A 19,966-nucleotide genomic window follows, 5' to 3' on the forward strand; every position below is an offset into this window, starting at 1 on the left:
GAGATCGGTGGCGAAGACCGATGGCGACGCGGTGGCGGCGTGAGAGAGAACAGAGGGAGCAAGGGGAGATCGGCTCACCGGCGCCGATGACGACGACCCGGTGTGAGGGACGGCATCGAGACGGCGACGTCGGCACACGAGCGATGGCAGCGGCGGCGTGAGGGGAAGAGCGGCGGCGGCTCAAACAGGCGTAGGTGGAGCAGCGGCGGCCGGGGAGGCGATTTAGAAGTGGCGGCAGCACATAGGGCGGCGAGGTGGTTAGCACGGCGGTGCGCGGATGCGGCCGGCGATTGCGCGTGACGGTTAGCGGCGCGGGAAGAGCGGCGGCTGGTGCGCACGACAGTTAGGCGGCGCGAACACGGCGCGGTAAGGCGAGGCAGCGCGGCACAACGCAGCGAGGCGCAAGGCGGTGGCCTCGGCGAAGCGGCGACGTAGCTTGGCGAGTGCGATTGGAGTGGCGGTGCACGGCGATGGCGCTAGCGGAGCAGTGGCGCACGGCGACGGCACGACCGACGGACGCGTCGACGACACAGACGTGGCTTTGCGGCACGAGCGTGGGAGGCGAGTCACGACCGCGGCGCAACGCGACTGAAAAAGACGAATAAAGGTGGGGGCTTGAGGGTCTATTTATAGGAGAGAGCTAGAGATCAATCTAGGAATCCATCTCCTATTAAAAAAAGAAGTAGATAAAGTTTCAAAGGGATAAAAATTAAATCCTAATAGATTATGAATTGATTTTACCGTGAGAGAGAGGTGGAGATGGGGCTGCCCATGGTAGAGGATAGGGGAGGGGTGTGATCTGGAGAGGAGTTGAGGTGGAGATCGTACACAGGGGAAGGGGGAGTTCGGCCAGGGGGGAGGTGGAGTGCGGCTAGGGTTGAGGAGGGGAGAGATCGCAGGGAGGAGGGGAGAGGACTACGACAGGGGGAGAGGTGAAGGTGGAGTGCGATCAGGGGCAGGGGGGAGGAGATCGTGCTAGGGAGAGGGGGAACTGCTGGGTGCGGCCAGGGAGAGGAGAGATGAGATGGGCCGTGGCCTTTTGGGCCCAAAACACGAGTGAAATTCAGATTTTGACTTGAAAATGAAAACCTACGGCTAAACAAAGAACGAAAGGATGACCGGGTGAAGGGAAAGAAAAAAAAGGAAGGAGGGAAAAAAATAAATTGCCTCCAATTTTGCCGATTTTTATTAGGTTTATTTGAACAAATTTTATTGACTGCAATTCAAATATAAATCATGTTAATAATTTAAAATGCTTTCGGGACATTTTAGAATATCCCAAAAAGCTTCCAATTAAATTAAATTAATTTACACTGGGTTTTCTCTTGACATTTAATTAACAAATTATTTTTAATGCATTATTTAATTAATTCTTGGCTAGGGTAAAACTCAGGGCGTGACACTATACAAGCCATCACATATACACACCCATGGAGCATGGGTTGAGCTCTACACATTGAGTGGCTCATGTTTACGCAACACTCACACTTATGTTCTCATATCATGTAAAAGAGTTAACCTGGATGTATTATGTTTAGGGTGAACTGGGTATATAAACTGGCTCAAAAATATTTAAACTCTCCATGTGGGACTAATACAACCAAAATCTATTCGTTACAGTATATAAGTATTTCTGATATTTGAATTCTATACCAAAATATAAATATATTTTTACTATTCACGTACTACATATCCCATAAAGCATACCTTATTCAAAATCTGTCACACCCCACATATCCTTCTACCCCCATTCACTTCTTTTTTTTTTAAGGAATAATATTTTTAACCTTAATCTCAGCTAAATAACATATAAATGCTTACAATTTGGAATATAGGTAATAAATTTATTGACTAATATTTTTATTACGGTCTATATTATTGGATGTGCTACGTCCTTTTTGGAATAATCGTGCACTGTTGGAGTCACTGTTGTATTAAATAAACTAAGTAACTAATCATGACCATAAAACATTAACTCCTAGGTAGCTCGATTTTCTTTATATATGTATATATATATAATCCTCTATGTTTATAATGTCATATTCAGCAAGAAACAGTGGGTGAAATTTCATAACGAAAAGTTGATTGTTCTTAGTCATGTACAGTAGTTATCTTCCATTGTGATTCCACTGACAGGCAGTAGACAACAATCTGATTTGCCATCTTATTCTTGCACAAGAGATAAGATGACAAAGGTTATAAAGATTCCTTCTTACTACTAAGCTGCTCTATTGTTCAGTTGTTAACAGCAAGTTCCAACACGTGGGCAGAGATTCATTCAGCTGATGACGTGCAAGAAACAGTCACTCCTGCAAGTGATTCCCATTTTCCCCTAAAAAATAGTAATCTTTATATTATTAGCATGTGTGATTGTCATTTTTTGCCCTTCAAGAAAGTAATAATAACCTGCCTTTTTATTCCCAACAGAGCTGCCTAGTGAAGAAGGGAAAAATAGTAACCTGCTATGCATTTACCACGGGTTATTAGTGATTAAACACTAAAAACACCAGCTAATTAATGCATTGTAGCAAAACCATCCTCAACATTAACCACCCATAACAAGCATGTGAAACATGTGTAAAACAAACAACACAAAAAACACTCATTGATCACACCTCCCACTGTCCCACAAACCAAAGTATAAATATAAACACCACCATTCCTCCAAACCAAATCCCACTCTTGCAAAATTACATCTTTTTAGCTTGTTCTTCCTTTTGCATCCCAAACATTTCCCTTATATATAGACTGTTCTTCATGGCATCACAAACAACATTTCCATAAATCATTTGATTACCACTCCAAAAAAGACCCATTCTTTTATCATTCTTCATGGTATCCAGTAATTAGCACGGTAAAAACCATGTGATTAGCACTCTTAAAAACACATCTTTATCGAGAAAGAAGGGAGGTACTACTGTGCAAGTGCAGTGCAGAGGTCGGCAGGCAATCACACGGGCGTGAGACCGCCACGTGTCCGGCGAGCCAGCCGCGTGCGTGCGGCCACCGCCACCACCCGGTCACCCGTCCGCATCGGCGCCGGTCGCCGCCGGTCACCACCACCGGATAAATACCAACCACCCTCTTCCTCTTTGCCCATTTCTTCCCCCCTCCTCCTCCTCTTCAGATCAAGAAACCGTGTCCTTGAAACCATCGAGATCGCCCTCCCCTCCCCTCGGATCGCGGAAACTCGCCGGCTTCCGCGCTCTCCTCGCCGCAGCGGATCGATCGGTGCTCGCTTCTTTCGGTTACGGTTCTTTTTTTTTTCTTTTCTTGATTTTTCTCCGGTCGCCGGAGAGGCGGCGGGGAGATGGTGGCGGAGGCGGAGGTGATGCATCAGCCCGTGCCGGTGTTGGAGGTGCAGTACCACCGGTGCGTCGCCAAGGGTGTCGAGGAGGTGGTCGGGATGTCCGCCGCGGCGGCGGCGGCGGTGGCCCCGCCGGAGGTCGGCGTGGGGGTCGAGGTCGAGGTCGCCGTCGAGGTGCCTCACATGGTGAGTTTGCTAAAGCTCGCGCCTTTGATGAGTTCTATGTTTTCAGTATTTCAGTTGGATGGGAGATCGTAAATTCGTGATTAACCATGAAATCTAGCAAATGATTACTCCCAGTTTACCTGCTTTTTTTTTAAAAAAGTATTTTTAGGATTATTTGCTAATACTCGTAGGAAAAGGTGCTTTCACTTACCATAATCATCTTAGATTTGTTACTGTCATCCTGTTATTTGATTTTAGGTTTGGGGAGTTTGCTGCTTTTGTGTTTGTTACAAGAAATTTTTTTCTGATTGTGGGTGCAAAAGGCTGACACACTTTGTAAGAAAAAAGGTAGTCCCTTTTAGGGAGTATAGGGTGGTGGTTGTAGGCCAGAAGGTTGAGAAGGTGGGTGCTGAAATTATTGGATCCATTGTGGAGCTAGTGCTAGTGGTTGTTGGGTTGTAGTATGTATTTTTGTGTTTTCTTGCAAGTTCATACGAATTTGTCTTGATGGATTGTTAATGTAGTCTATTTGTGTAGTTGTGGCCGAGACTTTTCAACTGTGGTTCAGTAACTTATTTCAGTGTGAGTAGGGAACAAATCATAGTAATAGTACTGTGTGAGCAGCAGGATTGGTTTTATGTTTCTTCGAAACAGAGCTACGCTAGTAGCTCATTCTCAGTGCTGGGTATATAATTTAGCAAATACAAAAAAGAATGGGACATTTTTATTTGTTTTGTATATGAAATATAAGATTAGTAATGATTATGTTTTTGTCTGTTATTAAAATAGGGGTTGGAAGGTGCTGGTGGTGCACCGAGCGTATCAATCGAAGCACTGCAGTTTGTTCCCAGTATCCGGTCTGGTAGCTTTGCTGATATTGGACCTAGGAGGTACATGGAAGATGAGCACATCCGGATAGATGATCTTTCCGCCCATCTTGGATCGCTCTTGATGTGTCCGCTGCCTAGTGCCTTCTATGGGGTAAGTGATTACTATGTGAATGCCTGTGCTGATTTGTGACTGTCACATCCTCAGCAACAATTGTTGAACTTATTGTCTTGCTTCTTCCCTTTGCATTTTAGGTATTCGATGGCCATGGAGGTCCTGATGCTGCAGCTTACATGAAAAGGCATGCAATGAAGTTCCTATTTGAGGACAGCGAGTTCCCACAAGCATCACAAGTAGATGAAACATATGTTCAGTCTGTTGAGAACTCTGTTCGTAGGGCCTTCTTGCAGGCTGATCTTGCCTTAGCGGCTGATTTAGATATCAGCCGCTCATCTGGAACTACAGCACTCACCGCATTAGTCTTTGGGAGGTAAATAAAAACATATCCAATACTTCGATTTGCATGTCTCGTGCCCCGGTGTTCATGCTCGCTCAAGGTTCTGCTGAACTGCCTTGCAGGCAATTGTTGGTTGCAAATGCTGGGGATTGCCGTGCAGTCCTTTGTCGCAGAGGTGTAGCGATGGAGATGTCTCGAGATCACAGAGCAAACTATGCCGAGGAGTGTGAAAGGGTCGCTGCATCCGGCGGATACATTGAGGATGGCTACCTCAATGGAGTCCTATCCGTGACTCGGGCACTAGGGGACTGGGACATGAAAATGCCGGATGGCTCGACATCGCCTCTCATCGCTGAGCCAGAGTTCCAGCAGGCCATGCTCACCGAGGATGACGAGTTCCTCATCATGGGGTGCGATGGGATATGGGATGTGATGACCAGCCAGCATGCGGTGAGCATTGTCCGCAGGGGGCTCCGTCAGCACGACGACCCTGAGAGATGCGCGAGGGAGCTCGTCATGGAGGCGAAGCAGCTCGAGACCGCGGACAACCTGACGGTGATCGTCGTCTGCTTCGTCTCGGAGCTCGGGTCGCCGCGGCGGGAGCAGGTGGGGCAGGCGGTGGTGAGGCCAAGGAGTTGCAAGAGCCTCTCAGCAGAGGCTCTGTGTAACCTGAGGAGCTGGCTGGAGACTGATCGCTAGGGTGAGAGCTGATGAAGATGGCCACACTTCACACTTTGTGTACATATGCTGACATTAGATGTTTTTTTTTCTCTTCTTTTCATTGTTGAGAGGCTGTGGAGGCAGGTTGAGCAGCCGGCAGTTTTGTAGGCCATTTTTCTCATTATTATTCCTTTTTTTTCTGCGTTTTGTTGACATGTAACTGCTATTGTTCACACCATTGCTGTTGTACATATCTGTTGAGTTCATGGATGATGGATGGACAAGCTCACTTTTAGCACCACTATCTCGCTGTCAAATGCCAAATTGATTTGGAATTCTTGAAAGAGATCCGTTTGACAATTGACATTGGCAATGCTTGGGGAGGGCAGTAGCCAGTAGGATAGTCTGACGGAGTTTATAGATGTCGCGTCTACTTAAGAATCTAAAATGTTTAGTTGCAAGAGATTTCCACTGGCTAGATACCAGTGATAACCGTAAACGAAATAGTCTAAGAGAAGTTTATGATCAAAGCGTTGCTTTCTAAAAGTCAATATAAATTATAATTTTGAAAGAGATCTTCTAGTCGTCAGAAATTTTCAGCTCTCAAAACCAAAACATGAACCTAAATTCTAGTGTTTAGTCCATCCCGAAAAATATAATTTCAACTATGTTCAGATTTATCTCTATAAATTAAAACTTTTTTGGAGATGGGAGGGATAAGGCATTTATGCTAGTAGTTTGATACTTGTAGTTGAGCGTTGTAGCCGATAGTATCATTTAAAGTGTGGATAATCTAGTCGACCGGTCAGAAGAGAGACCCAGAGGCTGCTGTCCATTCCGATCGAGACAAGCAGCCAATCAGGACATGAATCCAACAAAATCAGCGACTTTGTGACATGGAAATAAGGGGCAAGCCAGTACGCTACTAATCCTCAATCTCAGGCTGCTCAGTTCACACTTCACACCAGCTAGTTATGATCCAACCCCCTTTAGTTTTTTTTCGCGATAAGGCAGCATCACAGGCATAAAAATCAGCGGCAGTGGCACCATCTTGGTTTCAATGTTTTTGCACTTGAGATGCCAACCTTTTTCTGTATTTCTTCTCTCAAATGAGCTGCCAACTTGTAGTCTTGTAGTAGTAGAAAGGAACAGCCACTGACTGCAATTGACCATGGATGTTAGATTGACACAGATAATTCAGAATTATAGATGTAAACGCAGGGACAGTCTTGAGCTGAGCAGATGGTTTTTTACTACTGTATATAACACTTGATATCTAGCACTGATCAATTACGACTCATCAGTGGGTTGTTAGCTGGTCAAAATCAGCTGGGCTAACCTGACAAAACTGCACAAACACACGAACAGTAGAAAAAGAGGTAAACTCCCCACGTACTACGCACTAATTCTGAACTGCGCTAGCGATCAGAGATAAAAGTCCATAGTGGGCTTGATGAAACATTGTTCTGGAGGCAGTTATCTTTTGCTCTCCTTACTAAAGCTAACAGTTCCCTGAGAATGACAGGAATCAGTGCCCGTTTGTATGGCTGAAGCCAATGCAAAAGGAATAATGCAAGCAACTGGTAGCAACCCGATATTTTGCAAACACGTGTTCCGAACCAAAACCCAGAGAACCAGACACAAGAGGCATCGCTCTGACGGTATATCTGAATCAACTGTCACGCTGATGCTGATATGTAGAGCCTCTATTTTACTTGGTTGTGTAAATATGTATTCGGATCCTAAGTCGAGCACTGGGCAGAACCAGACCTCAAGGCCTCAAGACCAACCAAATCGCAATACTTATTGCTCGAGGTTAACTTGGCAGGGATGCCTGCCTCTGCGTGGATCTTCCAAAAGGGAGGATGAGGTCAATCATGGAGTCATACTCCTCTCTGCTAACCTGAGCTGAGTTTAAAAGCTGCAGCACACAAAAGGGAATAAAGATCAGATTTATTCAAAAGAATATGCATCCGCCTACTTGCATAGCAGAAGGGGAGGGAAAGGCATCATCACCTTATGCAGAAGCCTCGAATCTGACATTGTCTGAGCAAGACCAGGAAGCTGATGGATTGAGAGTGCATCAAGCAACACAAGAACCATCACTTGCCACTGCCTTGATCTCAGCGAAGGTAGTGCATCAACAAATGACATTGTGTCGATCAAGTATCCCTAGCAGGAAGGGAAAAAAATCATATTAGATGCACAGCAATGCTAATTACAGATACCATGATCAAACTAACAAACAAAATTGTTTCGTGGATACATATACTAGCAGCTCAGCTAAGTTCAATAGAATCACATGCACACAAAAATATTCACCCTAGTTCAAAACTGTCACATACGGCCTCCACTAAACATTCCCTGTTTCCAAAGATGCACAGCCTATTATCTGCATTTGTGGGTGAGAGAAAAATCTGCGACTAGAAAATTATTTTTATACAGACCAAAATATTGGTGGCTTGATTCATCTCAGTTGGAGTTGTGTAAATATCAGAATAAAATGCAACAGGAAGCCTCCTGGTACAGTAGACTGAGATTACTTGTGCAAAAAACAAATGTACTAGCCAGTAAAGACATATCCACGTTCAACTAGCCAACTAGGGAGTCCTTTTAAAGAAATATAAGTGATAAAATAGAAATGCGTTATAGACTGTTGCTTGTAACCATTTTTCTTTTAATTTATTCACTGATAAGGGTGATGATATGTTCAACTAGCTTTATCCATACCAGAGTAATCTCCAACTTCGAGACTGGAATTTGCATCCTCCAGTTTGATACAAGTACTGGCAGGGCATTACATACACAAGTATCCAAAGCTCTTCTAATTTCAGATGAATGGCCATCATTTAAAACCATTTTCCGAGGACATTCTCTTCCACTTGCAACCAACAAATCTTCCATAGAACTTTCATCAAGCCCATACACATAGGCCAAAGATGACCGGGATATCCATCCAAATAATGCAGCCCACATTGTTGCAAAGGTGGACAGCTGAACAGAAAAAAAGTGCATGACATGCCAAATTTAACGAAAAGGAAAAACTGTTATTTTATTCTCTCAAGAATGCTTACAGTTAGACTAAAGCCTTCCGGTGGTGTATCATGCCAAGAATCATCAACATCAAACATGTCTGTGTCTAGAAGCACAGTCTTCTTTGGCCACTTCACAACACCCCTATCTATTTCAAATATTTCATTTTCCCCGGCATCTTTGTCATTGTCATAATCATTATTGTACTGTTTCTGGTTAACCATGTCAGGTACTATGATGATTCCTGCTTTAGAAACTGTCACCAAAAGACATGAGTCAATACATATTAAAAAAATTAAAAACTGTGTCAGAGCACATGGTAAGGAATAAGTGCACCTGCATCGTCTACTTCCGATGTGCCTGATGATATAGCTTCTGCCGCTTCGATAAGTGCAGCTGCACACGCTTCTGCAGATGCACGCCTTATTGAACTGTCCATGCCTTCTTGAGATTGTTTATCATCACTGGAATGGCTGTCAAAAACTCTGCTTGCCTCTAACACACTTCCTTTCTCATCTGCCCATGTCACAGAATGCCTTGCATTCTTGGATCCAACAGTCTTCAATGAAGATTTTATTGCAAGTCTACCACTATCATCACCTGTCTCATCTTTTGCAATGTTAACTGCATTACTGAATACTTCATGTAGTTCTTCAGTGTAAGCTTGCACTAAATCTATCGCTGAATATTGGGATGATGAGGGCTGCTCATTTGTTAGTATAGAACTTGAGAAATTATATTGACCCACAGAACCATGATCCATCTTTCCTGAATCATGATCACCCATAATAATTGTACTTGTAAAGTCCACTTCATGTCCATCACTTCCAACAGGTCTTTTTGCAGACTTACTCTTGCCTGTCTTTGATGTTCCTTTAGTTGCTTTCTTTGTCCTCTTATCCTTTTTCTCTCCCAGAACTACATCCTCCAGCTGCTTCGCAATGGAATCTGATATGCAAGACGACAGCATATCATTATCTTCATCCTGCTTGAACATCTTCAATGGGGTTTTGGTTACTTCCTTTTTCTTTGCTTTTGTATTCTCAGTAAGAACCATGTCATCCATCTTATCAGCTAATACTTCTGACCTCACTGGTGTGTCAACTGAAGAAGATGGGATCACCGTGTCATATTCACCTGAAGAAGCATTCCTAGAGTCCACATTAAAATGTCTGAACTGCTCAGCGCTACAAGCACTGTTCTGTTTAGCCTCTTTGTTTGGCCCTGAAATACAGAACACACGCTCATTGTTTCTTCAATTGTTCGAAACTAAGACAGGTCGAACAAAGGGCAAGAATGAGCATATCCCTTCATATATAGAAATGTGCCTGCAAGTAAAACTATTGTTACTCTTGTAACATTGCTACATCTGGTTCTAGACCAAAGTTGAAGAGTAAATTTCACGAAACTACAGATATTTTGACCAAACTATCGCAAAACTACAGATTTTAAGGAAATGAAATGTATCACAAAACTGAAGATTTAAGGAACAGTTTCACAAAATTATAGATTTAGCACCAATTTTACAATAAAAGTACAACATTTATAACTCCAGCAGAACAGCAATGCTAGGTATCTAAGCTCTAATATGTAGTCTTATGGTACTCTACCTTAAATCTGTAGTTTTGTTATAAAGTATAAACGACTTTAAATCTGTATGTTTGCAATAGTTTGGTCAACATATCTTTATTTTTTCTGAAATTTACTCATATTTGAACACAACAGTTCCTAAGAGCTAAATGCCACCCTCCCACATAATAGACACCGACTTCTTGTGAGGTGCTAGGTACCAGTGTTCCACCAGATTCGGTGGTTTAGGCACCTCAGCAAAAATTGAGAACATAGGAACACATGCCACTTAAAAAACATGATTTTTGTGTTTCTTCGGGGGAACATTATTTCAAGAAAACCTGAGCTTTTCATTGACAATGTAAGCTGGTCATTCCTCACCCTTCTAATCTCTCCAAAAAGCAGTCACCCCCAATACATATGTGACGTAATTCCTACATAAATTCCTAGTGGCTTCCTACGTAAATTCATCTCTCAATCTTTTACGTTCGTTCTAGCTTCTCTTGTCATCCAACAGTACGTAGGTCTACAAAAAAACCAAGTCAATCATTCAGTGCCCACATCCAGAAAATATGGCATCATGGTTGTGTCTATTCTACCATTGCACCCTTGTCATATTTAATAATCAAATTGTCTCAATTATTGTTTGTATTTCTTAGAGGAAATATTCCAAGAAAACCTAAGGACAGTCCCAATGGAAGAAACTGACACGGTTGCCATAGTATAATAAATTGACCATTTTCTACAGTGGAGGTGTCTTCGAGTAATAATTGTTTTCTCTTTATCTCTCCTAACTCTATATTCTTTTATTAATGGTAAGCATGACACATGCCCCCTAGAAACTAGTGGTTTCTCCCTAATGGTGAATTCATGATTTCTTGGTGCATTGGGTAAAGAGAAGTCTTGGTTTCTTCATGAGGAAATCATTTCTATGTTTTTTCATTTCTTTCTTCATTAATTACATTGTCATGCCATCATTTTCCTTTTGTCGCAAGCTGTTTAATGAGGATAGAAACCACCATTAATATACCATTGCGACTACCCTAAGTGTGTTTCATTGACAATGTAAGCTGCACATCTCTCACCCCTCTAAATCTCTCAAAAAGAAGTCATTCCCATAACATCTGTGACTTAATTGATTACTGTCTCAATTTTTATCTTCATTATATCATCCCTTGTCAACAACAATATGCAGGTCTACAAAAACTGAGTGCATTACACTCTAGCTGTCCTCTTATAATCTGAACGCCTGAAGCCTAGAAGCCCAAAGTCACAAAATATGGCATCACGCTCTTGCGCATTCTTCTGTTGCACCCTTGTCATATTTGATAGCTCTCAATTATTACTTAGCAAACCATGGAGTGAAATACCGAATTATACACTGAAATACAATATGTAGTTGTACTTGTACATGTTACAGCAAAATAGACAGACATCATTTTTCTAATTGCTACCAATCAATAACAAAATGACTTCCATTTTACATTATAAAATGTTATAGCCCTCCTTAGGTTCATATGGATGCTAATGAATCTAGTTTCATATATAAAACATATTCATTGATCCATGGATGAATCTAGGTAGCGCTAAAACATCTTATAATATGTAAGAGAGGGAGTACTGATATACAAAGTAATCACTCCGTACACTAGAAAATACAGATTCCTCCATTTTTCTATCTTCAAAAGTTCCTCCAACTAAATTGAGCAGAAAGAACAACATAGTACTGATCCTACCCTTAACCTAAGACAGCACATTCAACTAAAGCATTGAAGATGAAAAACAATGAATGCTCAAATCAAGTAAAAAGAGCTCAGGTTAAGGTAGTCACCTCCAATGATGCGGTCATGGCGAGGCACATAGCCCTCGATGGCGTCCGATGGCCCAATCCACTCGTGCAGCGTCACCTCCCCCGGCCCCGGCGCCTCGTTCTCCCTGATCTCCACCTTCCTCCCCTCGTCCACCTCCTCCCCATGGCCGCTCGCCCCAAACCCTAGCGCCGACCCACCGCCACCCTCGAAGAGCGCGACGAGGGCATCGAGCCGGTCAGGCGGGACGCCGTAGGGACGTTCGGGCGGGAGCGCGGCCCCGAAGGCGGCGGACGCGACGAGGCACGGCTCGGAGCAGAACTTGCGCGCCTCCTCGAGGTCGTAGACCCGGTGCTCCCGGAGCGAGATGTGGTACCGCGGCGCCCCGCCCGCCGCGGCGGCGGGCGGGAGCGGGTTGGGGCAGGCCGGGTACCCGCACTCCTCGGCGATGGAGCGCTCGGTGACGACGTCGGCGTAGTCCGGGCCGGAGAGGAGCCCGGCCGCCGCGCGGAGGAGCGGCTCCCTGGACGCCGCGGCGCCGTCGTAGAGCGCCATCTGGACCCGGTGCACGGCCGACGCCACGGTCTTCGCGGCCTTCCTCGTCGCCGGCGACGGAGGCGCCACGCCGGCGTCGGCGACCGCGGTGGGGCCCATGGCAAAGTCGGCGCGGCGCGGCGCGGCGAGGCGATGCGATGCGAGAGACGGAAGAGGAAGAAGAGAAGAAAGTGTGATGCGAGATGTATATGGGCCGCGCGGTGAGGGCACTAGTGTGGCGGTTCCGTGTCTGTGGGCCGGCCCAACGAAGGAGGAAGAGACAGGCTTGGTGTTTTGGGCTGCGGCCCATTTATGGTTTAGGCATCTCTTTGGGCTTTGGCCCATGTATGTGTGATGAGTTGGGCTTCAAACGTGTAATCTGGCCGAATTTGTTGGGCTAGCTTTCAAAGAGCCCATACTGCGATACCGTGATAACTCTCTTCTTGCCTCTTTTCTCTTCCCAAATCAGAGACGATTTTGCCAAACACATGCCGGAAAATTTTCTCTTAAAATTTAATCAAAAATATAAATGCAGTGTAATTATGTTGTAATTTGTACTGGAACTAGAATATAAACTGTACGTAACTCTCAGAAAACTCCATGGTGGTTTGTTGCTTCCGTGAAGCGGAACTCGCACGATCAAATCGTCTCGACCAGAATATTTTAATTATTATTAGATGATAAAATATGAATAGTATTTTACGTGTGATTAATTTTTTTAATTTTTTTTATAAATCTTTAAATATGACGAATGGTCAAATGTTGGATACACACCAAAAAATAAAGTTTTTTCGGACGGAGGTAGTACAACTTATATCGTATTTTTATGGAACTTGCAATACAATTATACAATAATAATATTAAATTTACATTTGATTTTTTAGTAGAAAATTTACGGACACACATGTACATAAGTGGTCTGGATGAGAGGCGGAAACGAAGTGGAGATACATATATAGCAGTAACAAAAATGAATTAATCAGCAATTAAACTCTCTGCCTGAATCTCTCAGAGTTAATTATCTCTCTTCTTCTTTGCAAAATAGCGTCAGCTTATAATTTTTTATATACATTTGAGTTAAAATTGTTGGCACACATTCTAGGCGACAATACTTTTTTTTATGTTAACAGTAAATAGATGAACATCGTGATTTCTTTACATATAACCCGATATGATGTATTAGGTTAATAAATACTACCTTCATATTTTAATAGATGTTATTGTTGACTTTTTATACGTGTTTGATTACTTGTCTTATTTAAAACATTTATGTAAATATGAAAAAACATGCAAGTTATAATTAAAATATACATAGCAATAAACCCAATCAACGAACAATTATAATCATGTAAATTTTTTAAATAAAATAAATTATCAAACATATATAAAAGTTATCGAAGTTATCTATTTTTTAAAATAGGATGTGACGGTTAATCAAGGGGGACCGACAAGCGACAATTCACTTGTACTCAAACAGTTGTTATCCCATTTATGAACGATGAATGGTCGGTTACCCAGCGTGAATGGAAAGAGAGTAATAAAGTACGCCAAATTATTTTCTGGACTGATATAATACAGATTAAGGCGAGTTCTTTTGGGTAAAAGAAATGATCTACCCACCCACACGTAATACATTAGTACATGATTAATTACATATCAATTATTTTAAACTTAAAAATAGATTTATTTGTGGTTGCGAAGTAACTTTTCTGCAGATCGTTTTTAAAAAACATTATTTATTATGTGCTACTTACCTCATTTTTACATGAGTAAATTGGTTCACGTCTATTTTTAACCAAGAGAACTTGCTTCAACTTCAACCAGTGCAATAGTAGATATACCATGAATGTCTCATATACATATGGAAATTTTAACCTTTTGACACTCTTATATACTAGTGATAATAAATTTACCACCCTGCATAAACCTTCGCAAGAGGGATTAAACTCTTCTGGTAAAGAGTTAAAGTTAAAAGTCCTTGTATATATGATGATGCCAGTGTGCAAGCAGCGGTGGCAGGGCCAGGCCAATCAAGAAACAATGGACATGTAGAAGCACATGCATGATGCTAGCTAGCCCTTTCATTTCATTGTACACATGACACGCGTGTCTCACGCACCATATGTGTGTCTTTATGCATGTGTACTAGCCACAACAATTAAGCTCATCTCACATAACATGTCCATCATTTAATCACCCCCAAAACTAGGTACTCAACACTCACTGTGACCGGCTATATGGATGGATGAATTAATTATTACTCCGAGAATTTTTACGGTTAGACAATAAATTTTAGCATAAAATTTTGATATAAGTTAAGAATTTAATTATAGTCGTCGAATTGCCTTTCTGCCGTGTGTCGGCCGAAGCTCTCAAAATATAAAATCATCAACTTCAGTTGTTTCTACACAAGCTGCCACTTCAGTACTTCCTACACTACTGGCAACAGCCTCTCTAGCTAGCTTACTTTAGCTTGTCAACTCCTCATTAATTAATTAATCAGTGGTATTAATTTTGTCACTACACTAAGTAGTCGTCTACCCCCAAGTGTTTTGGTTAATTAATTAGTTAATTGAAGAAATTGGATTCTAGTTTGCTTGCCAACTATTTGCTCTGACAATTATCATAGTAGTAACCCAAGATGGTCCCAACAGTGATGTTCTAGCTTACCAAAAGGAAAATTGGCCAAAGCTATGAATGGACCAACCTGACCGGATTCTATGATCTGTCCCTCAAATTAATCCCAATTCCTTGATTGATTTGATTGGTCCATATCATCAGCTTTTGCTTGATTATGTACAAACACACACAAAAGACTTAGAAAGACAAAGAGAGAAAGGAACTTTGAATATGAACTAAACTAAGCAAAACAAGGGAACATTGATCAGTGTCAAACATGATCCTGCACCAACCATGCCAGAGAAGTATGTATGTAGATACATGCATGCATACACAGCTCAGAGGCATGTACAAAACTTTGACTAAAATGAGGAGATGTGTGTATACACGGCACCATCATTACTGCAAAATTTAATTATAATTAAGTTGTAATGCCCCCATAAAGGAAGATGGCTATATTGATGTACATGATCTAGAAAACTGTTGGTTTGGTCTGCTACATGGTTGGAGTATCTTTATCAGATATTACTAGTGTTATTGGTGCAAGCTTTTTTAGGGAAGTAGTGCATATAGTGCAAGTTTAGGAATGATAAAACAATTTAACTAATTAAGTACTCTCAAAAGAAACTAACAAGTACTCTACTAAATATGCAATCTCTGTTGTGCCTTGATTTTTTTTTCCCCATGTACCTACTTCCATGATGAATATTCTGTCTGCACTCTAATAATAATAACTAATCAATGTGGTACTCAAGTACACAACATTAGTATTAGTATCTAATACTGGCCATCTAAGTATCTACACATAAGTAGGGATCACATGTAACTACTAATTAATTAACAAGCTTTGTGGGCCCACCAAGCTAGCTTGACAGCATGCATCAAAAGCTTTAATTAAAAATGAGCAAGTATAGCTGTAGCAGTATGGCAGCATATTGCAAGAAAGCAAAAGCAAGTGAACAGTATTCCAAGGCAAAGTTTCATGGAATAATCAAAGCTAGCATGGAGAGCTTGTGCTTGATAAAAGCTTTGGAATTATTATTCATGGACCAAATTACTAATTGAATTAGTTTTAATTTGCTGACCAAGTCTTATGTGCATGTATAGCATATAGCTAGCTAGCAAAGTGGTTGTTAAACTCTGAAGACTTGTTCTGAATTGGAAGCTTGCTTGCAGCTTCAATTCAGGCACGAATTAAACAAGTTGCGTGTCTGCATCGGCATTGCAGAAATGCAAGAAAGATTAATCAAATCAAAAGGTCGGTCTAAAAAAAAGGGGGAGAAAATTAATTAAAGATGAGGGATCATGAAGAGATGACAGGTCAGTTCTATCTATATTCATATTGACTGAAAAATCGTTTTAAAAGTTTTTTAATAAAAAAAATTCCATGATGCTATATATTCCTACTTGTCTGAAACTGACATGTCACCTGCAGGCTGCAAGTGCCTGGCATCATGAACAGTAATTTAGTGTGCTTTAGTTGTTTATGCTTACAGCAAGAAGACACGGCCAATGTAATGTGCCAAACCATTTCCAGACGCTGATTGGTAATGGGTTTGAAATTATTTTTGTGTAATGTCTCCAAAAAAGGCTAATTGCCACATTGTATATTCATCATTGTGGATGGCTTCAGCTACTGTTTGCCTAATTTCTGTACAATTGCATGACAGGATACATATACAGACAAGGGAAATTAGGTAGGTAAATTAATTTGATTGGAAGAGTGTCTGTATATAGTATATTCTACCTGCAGACTCCAATCACAATAAGCCACATTTTAAACAGTGACATGACCACCAATATACTAGTTTGATTCTCAACTCATCAGGTACAAAATCTATAAAAAAAGTACAGCAAAATTATCGAAGAAGTATTTATATATGTTGCGTTCTACGCAGCCTAAATAGGGCACTTTTCAAACTACTAACTAATTAATGTATTTCATGTACAAACTTTTTATTTAGAAATTATTTAAAAAACAAAATAAATCAATTTATAAGTTTATAATAGTTAATGCTTAATTAGACATATACTAACAATATTTCTTGTTTTATGTGTTGCAGAAAAGCTTCAGCCAGGGGCTGAATCGAATGAGCCCTTAAAGAAAAATCTTGCCGCCATACAATTTTCGAAAGTTGAATCGAAATATTACGAGGAGGAGTGGATGACACCAATTATGATCAGAGTTTAAACACATTGACTGCACAATTCGCAAAACATCACTTATTTGTAACACGAAGGAGTATATACACACACGTATATTTATGAAAGGGCAGTACATTTCATACTTTGGAGATTTAACACAGAGACAGAGGTATCCATAGGACGATTGTGTGACTTTTTCAAGAAAAAAACCAAACGGCATATTTACAAATGAAAAACAATTTATCAATAAAATTTATATATATATTTTCTTATCGATCTGAAAACAAGACTTAAAAAAGAAACTACGATAAAAAAAACCTAAAACTAACTTCAGATTTAAGGTTAAAAATTTAAAATTTAACTTATAATTAAACATAAAAATAAACTAAAAAATGACAGCGCGGAGACCGAGACAAAGAGACAGATGCATACGTTGTAAGGCAGTACAAGGAGGTTGCGTGACAGCGACTTTGAGCAAGAGCCGGCAGGGACGTTGGCACGGACTGATCATCGAAATCACACTGTGCATGCGTACAGACAAGAGTCCGGATCGATCATCTCTGTGCGTCTCAAAAAATAAAAGAGAAAAAAACCGAAAAAGTTGTTTAAAGAGATCTCAACAAAGAGGAAAAACGATAGGGCGGAATGGAACTCTGCAACCACCAGAGATATGATTCGAAATATGACGAACACGATTGCATCCATCTATCTGAATTCGTAACTGAGGTTGAATCCAAATTTGATCAACCATGCGTTGGGACTTGGGATAGTTTTAATCCAATGGAGGCAGAAAAGATCGGTAAATGTATCGATCAAATGCGTGATGTGTGCACGGTTTTGTTGCGCAACCGACAACGCCTCGCCAACAACCAGCCGGAGGAGGAGGCTGATGAGCTAGCAGATGTCAAGCTACATCCCTTAGCCGGCCACCAGGATGGTAATTTCACCTATACCTAAAACAGAAACGCAAGAGAATGGTATAACGTTAAAACGGAGAGATTTTTTTTCCTAACACGCGTGCGTACCCCAAAATCCTAAGCGTGTGTTAGGGACACTCACGCGTATGTGTGCGTGCGTTATGGCGTGTGTTCATGTGCGTCCCGAGTTATACTCTTCCTTTCAAAAAAACAGGAAGATTTGCTCTGGTCCAACAAAAGGTACCTTGAGGTACCAAATCATTTCTCACCATTGGATCTAGCTGAGTAGGATGTGCGTTATTAGATCCAACGATCAAAAACGATTTGGTACCGCGAGGTACCGGTATTTTTTTTTTTTTGGAAATAGGCCAAAGGCCCAACTTTTTCATTAAAGCTTGAAAAGATACTTTTTGTTACCAGTATCTCAAGGTACTTTTTTTGTTACTTTTTATTGGACTATAAAATTACTCTAAAATAGGATAGGTTGATATCGACATATCAAACTTGATACACATGTATATCATATCTGATACCTAGGTATCAAACCTATACTGTTCCGAAACGATATTTTGTTATGTAATCTGCATTTACTTTAGAAGTCATTTAACCGACATATCCTCTTATTTCTCAATGACTCTGTTCCAAAATAAAACTGATCTTGGGTATGTATTTATATTGCCAAAATCTCTTATATTTGCTACGGAGTTAGTGTTTCGTTCTTACCTGTCGTTCAATTGATTGTGAAAAGAAAAACATGTGCTCCCAAACAAACATGTGTACTTTGTTTTTTTTAAAAAAAATTGTATGGCTAAAGTTGAAATTTAGAGCCCAATGGTTTACCCTAGAACGTATATGCTGCTTTCAAAATTTGAATCAAAAACTTAATTTTGGAATTTTTTGCTTTTTTATCGTAATTTCTTTGTCAACATTGGCTTTTAAGTCTATCTGAACACAAATATAAAAAAATTGACCATATATTACTAATACGTTGTTTAGAATATTATCAACAATTGTCTCTAACTCTAAGTGGCATATTATCAAATTTGGATTTACATATTTGTGGTATAATATATTACACATGGATCAACGGTGGGATATTTTTCATAACTATTTGCATATCATGCAAAAAATAAATGAACATCCCCTTAAGTGATGAAAATCATGTTCCTTATACTTCAGCCTCAATGCAACTTGTTATACATTACTAGCGAGTTTTCCTCGCAATTTTGCACGGGCTAAGTTGAATTGGATGTGATATATAACTTGCACCTCGTATATCCAGTGATTATATTTTATATACAGTATATATTGAAAATACATTGAATATAACCAGGGGCAGAGCTAGAAAATTAGTTTATTAAGGTCATAATAGACTAATGTTACTTAATTTTTGGTATTATTTTAGCTGTCTAAATAGTATAACAATGAATTTCGTTGGAGGTCATCGGGGTCGACTGACCCCGACGATTGTAAAGTAGCTCCACCTTGAATATAACTATTGCTATCAATATACATATACATTGTAAATTGGTCCCATCATAATCTAACAACATCGATTTTATGTTTTCTGAATGTGGTAATTTTTTAGGCCTTAGTGAGCAATAGATAGATGATTTTTTTACAGTATACCCAAATTACAATGGACCCCATTCAATATTGATCCAATGGCCAATAATTATATTACCTCATGGGTGGTAAGAATAGTTTGTTACCATAATGAAAATTGAAGTCAATTATTGATTCTAATAAGGAATGAAATGAAGTTTTACTTGTTCATTCAAATTCAAAAACAGTGCAAAAATACACTTAGCTAGAACGTAAACGACCCCACCTTCTCCTGGGGGACATACTGAACGTTTCTCCTCCTCCTTTTATTGATCGGCAGCGCTCCTGCCTCTCTTTCAAAAAAAAAACAGTGCAAAAT

The 19,966-nt window shown here is 40.7% G+C and overlaps 2 protein-coding genes across 2 annotated transcripts; one reads left to right on the forward strand and one right to left on the reverse strand.

Moving 5' to 3' along the window:
- Positions 1-3,085: 3,085 nt before the first annotated feature.
- Positions 3,086-5,746, forward strand: LOC102707399 (probable protein phosphatase 2C 47). The gene is made up of 4 exons (XM_006653949.3): positions 3,086-3,493; positions 4,262-4,453; positions 4,555-4,790; positions 4,880-5,746. The coding sequence occupies exons 1-4, from the start codon at positions 3,311-3,313 to the stop codon at positions 5,454-5,456; spliced, it is 1,188 nt and encodes a 395-aa protein (XP_006654012.2). The 5' UTR covers positions 3,086-3,310; the 3' UTR covers positions 5,457-5,746.
- A 354-nt stretch (positions 5,747-6,100) lies between these two features.
- On the reverse strand, positions 6,101-12,520 carry LOC102707675 (putative RNA polymerase II subunit B1 CTD phosphatase RPAP2 homolog). Its single transcript, XM_006653950.3, has 6 exons — positions 11,851-12,520; positions 8,787-9,674; positions 8,492-8,706; positions 8,148-8,411; positions 7,434-7,589; positions 6,101-7,338 (listed from the first exon to the last, which is right to left on the reverse strand). The coding sequence occupies exons 1-6, from the start codon at positions 12,479-12,481 to the stop codon at positions 7,234-7,236; spliced, it is 2,259 nt and encodes a 752-aa protein (XP_006654013.2). The 5' UTR covers positions 12,482-12,520; the 3' UTR covers positions 6,101-7,233.
- Between the last annotated feature and the right edge of the window lie 7,446 nt (positions 12,521-19,966).

The sequence above is a fragment of the Oryza brachyantha genome, chromosome 5 (assembly GCF_000231095.2).
Source record: "Oryza brachyantha chromosome 5, ObraRS2, whole genome shotgun sequence".
NCBI lineage: Eukaryota > Viridiplantae > Streptophyta > Magnoliopsida > Poales > Poaceae > Oryza > Oryza brachyantha.

Coding starts and splice junctions, on each gene's coding strand:
- LOC102707675 (XM_006653950.3), bottom strand. CDS start 12,481: ATGGGCCCCACCGCGGTCGCCGACGCCGGCGTGGCGCCTCCGTCGCCG. Junction 9,675..11,850: donor CCATGACCGCATCATTGGAG/GTGACTACCTTA, acceptor TCTGTATTTCAG/GGCCAAACAAAGAGGCTAAA. Junction 7,590..8,147: donor CGAAGTTGGAGATTACTCTG/GTATGGATAAAG, acceptor CCTTCCTGCTAG/GGATACTTGATCGACACAAT.
- LOC102707399 (XM_006653949.3), top strand. CDS start 3,311: ATGGTGGCGGAGGCGGAGGTGATGCATCAGCCCGTGCCGGTGTTGGAG. Junction 4,454..4,554: donor TGCCTAGTGCCTTCTATGGG/GTAAGTGATTAC, acceptor TTTGCATTTTAG/GTATTCGATGGCCATGGAGG. Junction 4,791..4,879: donor ACCGCATTAGTCTTTGGGAG/GTAAATAAAAAC, acceptor ACTGCCTTGCAG/GCAATTGTTGGTTGCAAATG.